The 7,746-nt window shown below is 34.8% G+C and overlaps 2 protein-coding genes across 2 annotated transcripts; both read left to right on the top strand.

Annotated features, from left to right (window-relative positions):
- Positions 1-3,413: 3,413 nt before the first annotated feature.
- LOC130821686 (secreted RxLR effector protein 161-like) lies at positions 3,414-3,800 on the top strand. Its single transcript, XM_057687473.1, has one exon. It carries the CDS (start codon positions 3,414-3,416, stop codon positions 3,798-3,800), a length of 387 nt encoding a protein of 128 aa, XP_057543456.1.
- A 2,076-nt stretch (positions 3,801-5,876) lies between these two features.
- LOC130821685 (F-box protein At3g26010-like) lies at positions 5,877-6,971 on the top strand. The gene has a single exon (XM_057687472.1). The coding sequence runs from the start codon at positions 5,877-5,879 to the stop codon at positions 6,969-6,971; it is 1,095 nt and encodes a 364-aa protein (XP_057543455.1).
- The last annotated feature ends 775 nt before the right edge of the window (positions 6,972-7,746 follow it).

Raw genomic sequence — 7,746 nt, 5'->3', positions numbered from 1 at the left:
TGGGTACCTATATTTAAAGGGGAGAAATTTGATCAATGGAGTATGCAAATGAAATCAATCTTCATCACCCAATATATTTGGGAAATTATTGAAGATGGCTACGAGAAACCCAAAGATGCCAATGAAGAGGCTTCTTGGGATGCCTCAAAGAGAGGCCAATATAAACAAAACATAAGAAGGGATCATTATGCCCTTTCCATAACTTATCGTGGGATAGATGAAACAATACTTCATACGATCATGGCCGCTACAACAGCAAAGGAGGCGTGGAGTATCCTGGAGACAAAATATAGAGGCTCAGAAAAGGTAATACTCTTTAAACTTCAATCTTTGTGGGGTCAATTTGATAGCTTACAAATAACAGATAATGAATTAATTCAATCCTATGTTTATCGAGTCTCAAGTATTGTTAATCAAATTCGATCTAATGGAGACACAATTAAAGATGTTAAAATAATTCGAAAAATACTACGAACTCTTACAAAAAAATTCGATCACATAGTGGCTGCTATAGAAGAGTCTAATAAAGATTTAAGATTGCTCAATATGACTGAGCTAATGGCTCTCTATTGGCTCATGAAGAAAGAATGCGTAGATTTGATGAGCAGTCGGTAGAACAAGCCTTTCAGGCTAAACTAAAATTTTCTAATGGAGAAAATAAAAATTGCCATGAAAATAATTTTCAACCAAAAAAGAAAACTTTTAATAACCGTGGTCGGGAAAGAGGAAATTATAAAAACCAAGGGAGCCGAGATAATAACTCTTTTTGAAAAAGATATACTTGTAAAAGAGAACTCTAATGATTATTATTGAAAAAGCCATAACACAAGAGACTGTCGGTACAAATGTAAAAGATATACACGACATTCTCATTTTGAAAAAGATTATTATTTCCGGAAAAAAGAAGAGGCCAAATTTGTAGAAAATAATAACTCTAATGATTAATTATTTTATACTTGTTTAAATGCTCAAGAAGAGCAAAATGACACATGGTACATTGATAGTGGTTGTTCCAACCACATGACCGGAAATAAAAATTTCGTTATCACTCTTGATGAAAATATAAAATCACAAATAACTCTTGGTGATGGGAGTAATCAGGAAGTTTTCGGAAAGGGAACAATTGTTGTTAAAACAAAAAATGGCTCCTCTAAATTCATCCCCGACGTCTATTATGTCCCTGGGCTAGCATAAAATTTGTTAAGTGTGGGTCAGTTAGTCCAAAAAGGCTATATGGTAAAATTTGATAATAATCAATGCCATATATATGAAAAGAAAAAGGGGCAATTAATCACTACCACTAAAATGGCTCCAAATAAAATTTTTCCACTTAAAATGCAATTGGAGTCTAATATTGCCCTAAGTACAATGGTGAATGAATCCGAATTGTGGCATTTGAGATTCGGACATTTAAATTTTGACAGTTTAAAACTGTTAAAAAATAGAGAAATGGTGATTGGGCTACCACCAATCACTAATGAAAAGAAAATTTGTGAGGGTTGTATCTATGGCAAAATGCATAGATCACCATTCCCAACCTCATCTTGGAGGGCTAAAGCTCCATTAAAGCTTGTCCATGCTGATATATGGGGTCCTACCAGGAATCCATCTCTTGGCGGAAAAAGATATTTTCTGTTGATTGTGGATGATTTTTTACGCATGATGTGGGTGTATTTCTTGGAGAAAAAATCAGAACCATTATCCCACTTCATGCAATTTAAAGCCCTAACAGAAAAACAAAGTGGGCATTCAATAAAGGTTCTAAGAACTGATCGTGGGGGAGAATTCACAAGCAATGAATTCAACAAATTCTGTAAACAACACGACATCAAAAAGGAGCTCACAGTCAGACACACACCACAACAAAATGGTGTTGCAGAAAGGAGAAACAGGACAATTGCTGAAATGGCTCGGAGTATGATGCAAGGAAAAAAATCTGCCTAAACATTTTTGGGCAGAAGCTGTCCACACAGCTATTTACATACTTAACAGGTCTCCCACAAAAGCGGTAAGAAGCATGACGCCGTATGAAGCTTGGCACAAAAGAAAGCCATGGGTTGAGCACCTCAAAGTTTTCGGGTGCATTGCATATGCCCACGTCCCGAAGGAGAATCGGGATAAGCTAGACGGAAAAGGAGAAAAAAGTATCTTCATTGGATACAGTGACGAGTCTAAAGGATATCGTCTCTATCAGCCTGAATCCAATGAGTTGATCATCTCCAGAGATGTCATATTCAATGAAGGAGCACAGTGGCAATGGAACAAGAGCAGTCCAGAAGTTCACAATCCAGAAGTTCCAGTGACAGTCATTCCACCTCCAAGCCCAGACCAAGGCGAAGGCACAAGCAGGCTAAGATCAACACCAAACAGCCTAAGATCACCACCAAGCAGCCCTAGATCACCATCAAGCTCGAGTCCAACACCAGAATCAAGTCCAACACAAGAAGTTCGACGATCACAAAGACCCAGACGTCCTCCAGCCTACTTGGATAAATATCAGTGTAATCATGCTATCATGTCTCTCATTGCCAACGAACCACAAGGCTTCCAACAGGCAGCACAAGAAGAGGAATGGATTGACGCCATGAATGAAGAAATCAAGATGATCGAGAAGAACCGCACATGGGAGCTTGTTGACAAGCCTCGAGACAAAGAAATAATAGGCCTCAAATGGGTCTATAAGATCAAATACAATGAAGATGGCTCCATTCAAAAGTACAAGGCTCTCCTAGTTGCAAAAGGCTATTCACAACAACCCGGAGTTGATTTCAACGACACATATGCTTCAGTTGTTCGAATGGAGACAATCAGGTCAGTCCTTGCACTCGCAGCTCAACTTAAATTACAAGTTTTTCAATTAGATATCAAATCTGCTTTTCTTAATGGCGAGTTAAACGAAGAAGTATATGTTGAGCAACCGCAAGGATATGTAATCGAAGGCAAGGAAGAAAAGGCGTATCGCCTTCGAAAGGCCCTTTATGGGCTCAAGCAGGCTCCTCGTGCATGGAATAGCAATATTGATGGCTATCTTATTCAAAAAGGGTTTACAAAAAGCCCAAGTGAGCCATCACTTTACATCAAGACACAAGAGCCACATGATTTTCTCATCTTGTGCCTTTATGTAGACGATCTCATTTATATGGGCACTAACTCAAAAATGATCGAAGATTTCAAGAAAGCAATGATGTCGGAATATGAGATGACCGACCTTGGAGCTATGAAATACTTCCTTGGCATGCAAGTTAAGCAAGGTCCAGGAAGAATTTTTCTCTCACAGGAGAAATATGTTGAAGATATGCTCAAAAATTTTCAACATGAGCGATTGCAAGCCAATGACGACACCAATGGCTACGAATGAGAAACTTTCTAAATATGATGGAAAGGAGAAAGTAGACGCATCGCTCTATCGTAGCATGGTCGGATCTCTCATCTATCTCACAAACACAAGACCAGACATCGTTCATGCAGTCAGCATCATCTCAAGGTTTATGAGTGAGCCAAGCAAAGCTCACTTAGCAGCAGCCAAGAGGATACTCAAGTATATTAAAGGAACAAAAAGCTATGGGATAATGTACGAGTCCGAAGCAGACTACAAGCTCATAGGCTACACGGATAGTGACTGGGCAGGAAGCATCGACGATCGAAGAAGTACGAGTGGATACGTGTTCCAGCTAGGGTCCAAGTCTATCTCATGGTCATCAAAGAAACAAGCTACGGTAGCACTATCATCATCAGAAGCAGAATACGTATCAGCTACAAGCGCGGCATGTGAAGCAGTATGGCTAAGAAAAAATGGCTAAGAAGAATCCTAAAAGATCTACAACAAAAGACAGAAGATGCAACTACCATCTATTGTGACAATATGTCAGCAATATCCATGACAAAGAATCCAGTCTTCCATAGTCGCACAAAGCATATTGAGATACGACACCACTTCATTCGAGAATTGGTCGAGAAACAAGAGATCGAGCTACAATTCTGCAAGACAGGGGAGCAACTCGCAGACATATTTACCAAGGCACTTCCAACGGAAAAGTTCATCGAATTTAGAAGACAGCTTGGAATTCAAGATTTTTCAGATTAAGGGGGAGTATTAGATGTTAATCTAAAAAAATCTATGTAAAAAATCTAAACAAGAAACTTGTAGAACATGTTTCTAGAATATTGTTAGTAAAATCTTAGGAAAAATCTAGAATTAGCAACCTAGAATAATCTCAAGAATTATCTAGATATGAATATAATATGCTAGAAAGTGTATAACACTCTAAGCTTAGCTAGAATAGTCTAGAAACTAGGAGCTTGACTTACCAAGGCTATAAATAGCCACTTCTTGTACTTTGGAAATGTAAGTAATGTAAGCTATATTCACTTACAATTCAAAATATTGTCCAACTCATCTTTACTCCTCCTCTAACTTGCAACAATAACCCACTAATTTCTGCATATTAATTCTAACATTTATCTGTTAAAAACAATCTTATAGTTACAAATTTTTCTCATACGAGCAACAACCTGTTTTGAGCTTACTTTGTTCGTTTTGTTTTTGCCTTGGAAATTAAGACTTGATATTTGTTTTGTCTCCCTATATATATATATATATATATATATATATATATATATATATATATATATATATATATATATATATATATATATATATATATATATATATATGTATATTGTACAAGGGATTTTTCCTTAACATACTTAAAATTCCAACATAAGAAAACTTACTAAATAATTTATATCTACATACACTTATTTGCTCACGCTTAAATAAGTGGGGGAAGATAATTGACTTATGTTACATTAAACTATGTTTATTTAGTGTGCTGATAATTAACCTCACTTAACATGTGTGGGAAAAATATGCTTAAGACAAATATTATTATTTGTGCTAAAATTACACAAATATAAGCTTGCAGTGTTTGATCCCCTCTTCATCATCATTAAAATTTACACACGCTTATGAATCTATGAGCATCCTGTCTTCATCATCATTAAAAATTACTTAATTACAGAAAAAAAAGAAAAAAAAAAGAAAAAAAGAAAAGCTTAATTAACATTGTAATCATGTTGCCAGATTTCAATGGCTATTTTGACTTGAGATAACCCACTAATATAGAATTTACCTTTGACTAACCCATTTGAAAATCAAAATTGACGAGCACGAATGGTTTAGTTTAAGTTTAGTTTTCAGAGTATTGATTTACCAAAATTCTTAAATAAGATGGTCTTATTGTGAGATTAGGGGTGTACAAAAATATTTGATGCGAATTATTCGATCCGCAATATCCGAAAAACCAGATAACTGGGTGTCCGATTTTTAAATCGGATCCAGATCAACATATTGGCAAAACCAAATATTTTCAGATATTCTATTTTCTACTTTTATATTATTTTTGATTTTTTATTTTTAAAATTTATAAATATTTTTTCATAAATTTTTTTTGCTTTGGTTATTAAATTTACTACTATATACAATTCCCAATTATAACTAAGTTGTACAATTCCCAATTACATTCTAAGTTTAGATAATTAAGCTTTTTTCTTGATGGTTAAAAAAAAGCTTGATTATAGAAAAAAAACGAAGTGAGCTTAATTAAAAAAAAAAAAAATTTTGACAGTCTCATACAAGACGACCACATTTATTTATACTCCTCCATCTCTTATTCAGTTTCATTTTTTGGCGGGAAAAACAATTTTTCCGTAATACTTTATACAAAATTGTTTGTTTGTATCATGATCAGTTGTATACAAAATTTTCCTTATTATGATATTTGTTTCTTTCTTGGCCATTTAATCCCATTCGTCCTTCTATCTTTCTTTCTTTCTTTCTCTGATATTTGTCTTCTAGTTTGCTTAGGAACAAAATCATGAATAACACTTCCCTTTATCTTCCATTTGATATATGGACCCAAATTTTTGCTTTGCTTTCTGTCGAAACTCTAGTGAGATGCCGGGCTGTGTGCGCATCTTGGCGCGCTTACATCGAATCCCCTTCTTTCATCTCCAAGCATCGCAATCTTTACAATAAACACCATTTCAAACACTCCCATTTAATTTTAGGTTATTCTACACGATTAGACCTACATCGTGTCACCAACGGTCGGAGATTTACCACTCTTGCTTTTCTTCCTCCTTTTTCTGCTCATGTTTTCATACCATGGATTTATGGAGGCTGCAATGGGTTATTTCTAATCACCTTAAATTTTGATCAAGATTATATATGTTTGTGGAATCCCTTTCTCAGAAAATCTTTGATTCTTCCACCTTGTCCAATTGTTTCTCGCTTTCAATCTGTTCATTATGTTATAGGATTTTCCACCTCTTGTGATGATTATAAGGTGCTTGCCTATCGTACCAAGTATAAACCGGCAATGGCAGTTTATTCACTTAGAAACCACATTTGGACTATTAAAATCAATCCCATGAATGCCGATGCTTGGACTTCATTAAGGACCCCTTTTTCTCGTAACAAATATGTTTATTGTGGATGGATGATTTACTGGTTTACTGAAAGTGATCCCGGAATTATCCGCTCTTTTGATTTTAATTTGGAAGAATTCAATAACCTGGCAGTACCTGAGCCGCTAAAAGAATGTAAGATGTTAGTTCTTTTCGCCATCGATGAGTTGTTAGCTGTTATGTCATCGTCTTGCATATGGATTTTGGAAAAGTATGATGGAGAGTACACATGGAGGGAATGGTGTTCGGAATCTTGGATTAAAACTGTTTTTGATATATTTAAAGAACACTATATATCTACTATCAAGGTTTTGTTTGTTGAGGAGACAAATACATTTCTAATGATTGGGGTTAATGGTAGTGTACATTTTTATCAAGTTACAAGCGCGGTGTTTGGAATGTTGAGAAATGGAGCTGGTTATTTTCTTGCCGTGATTGATTATGTGGAGACTTTAGCGTTGCTTACAGGAACAGAAGGGATGACATTTCAAACCTTTCCTTGATTAAATCAACGAGAATTGATTCTTAAGAACTCATGGCGAATAAAAAAAGTCCACGTTTACAATAATCTGTAAGATCATTTGGTTTGCTTGTTATTAGTTTAGTTGTTGTAAATAGGTTATAGAATTGGAAGTAAGAACGATTTTAAAAGCATTTAATGTACTAATAAATCAGTATTGTTCATAGAATTTTCCATTATTGCATTGCCTTAAATAAATATACACATTATACTCAAACACAACAGCTAGATTTCAAAATGTTGTGCCTGATATCTAATGAGCACTTACTTGACATATGTGGAAGTATAAGTGCACTTAGTATACAAAATGATAGCTGCACTCAAACACGTTTTTATGCAATTCAATTCGTTTATTGAATTGTTTATATTTAGTAACAATATACAATTTAAAATTGTAAAAAATATTAATATTATGAAAATATAGCAGTGAAATAGTTGAGTAAAACAAGAGATGAAAAAGTGGCTTATTTTCTACCATTTATTTTTTACTATCCTTTGGACTTTTCTGTTTGTGTCATTAGAATACAACTTCGTCTAACTCATAAACTACCCTTGATATAATTCTCAATATATCACAATTTAATTGTTTTTTTCGTGCATCATCGCATAGTCATGCTTAATTGGTTTGGATTGGATTATTCATGACGATGGAGTCACTCAGTATTGGTTTCAAGTGAAGGTGGAGGCACGTGATGTATTGATATATTGGCAATAAAATACCTATAAAAGGATTAATTCTCTCTACTTCTCTTCTCTTT

Source organism: Amaranthus tricolor, chromosome 8, assembly GCF_026212465.1.
Source record: "Amaranthus tricolor cultivar Red isolate AtriRed21 chromosome 8, ASM2621246v1, whole genome shotgun sequence".
NCBI classification, from domain to species: Eukaryota; Viridiplantae; Streptophyta; class Magnoliopsida; order Caryophyllales; family Amaranthaceae; genus Amaranthus; species Amaranthus tricolor.
This window is presented reverse-complemented; position numbering and strand designations above follow the sequence as displayed.

Excerpts from the sequence above, each read along its gene's own strand:
- LOC130821686 (XM_057687473.1), top strand. The coding sequence starts at position 3,414 with ATGGTCGGATCTCTCATCTATCTCACAAACACAAGACCAGACATCGTT.
- LOC130821685 (XM_057687472.1), top strand. The coding sequence starts at position 5,877 with ATGAATAACACTTCCCTTTATCTTCCATTTGATATATGGACCCAAATT.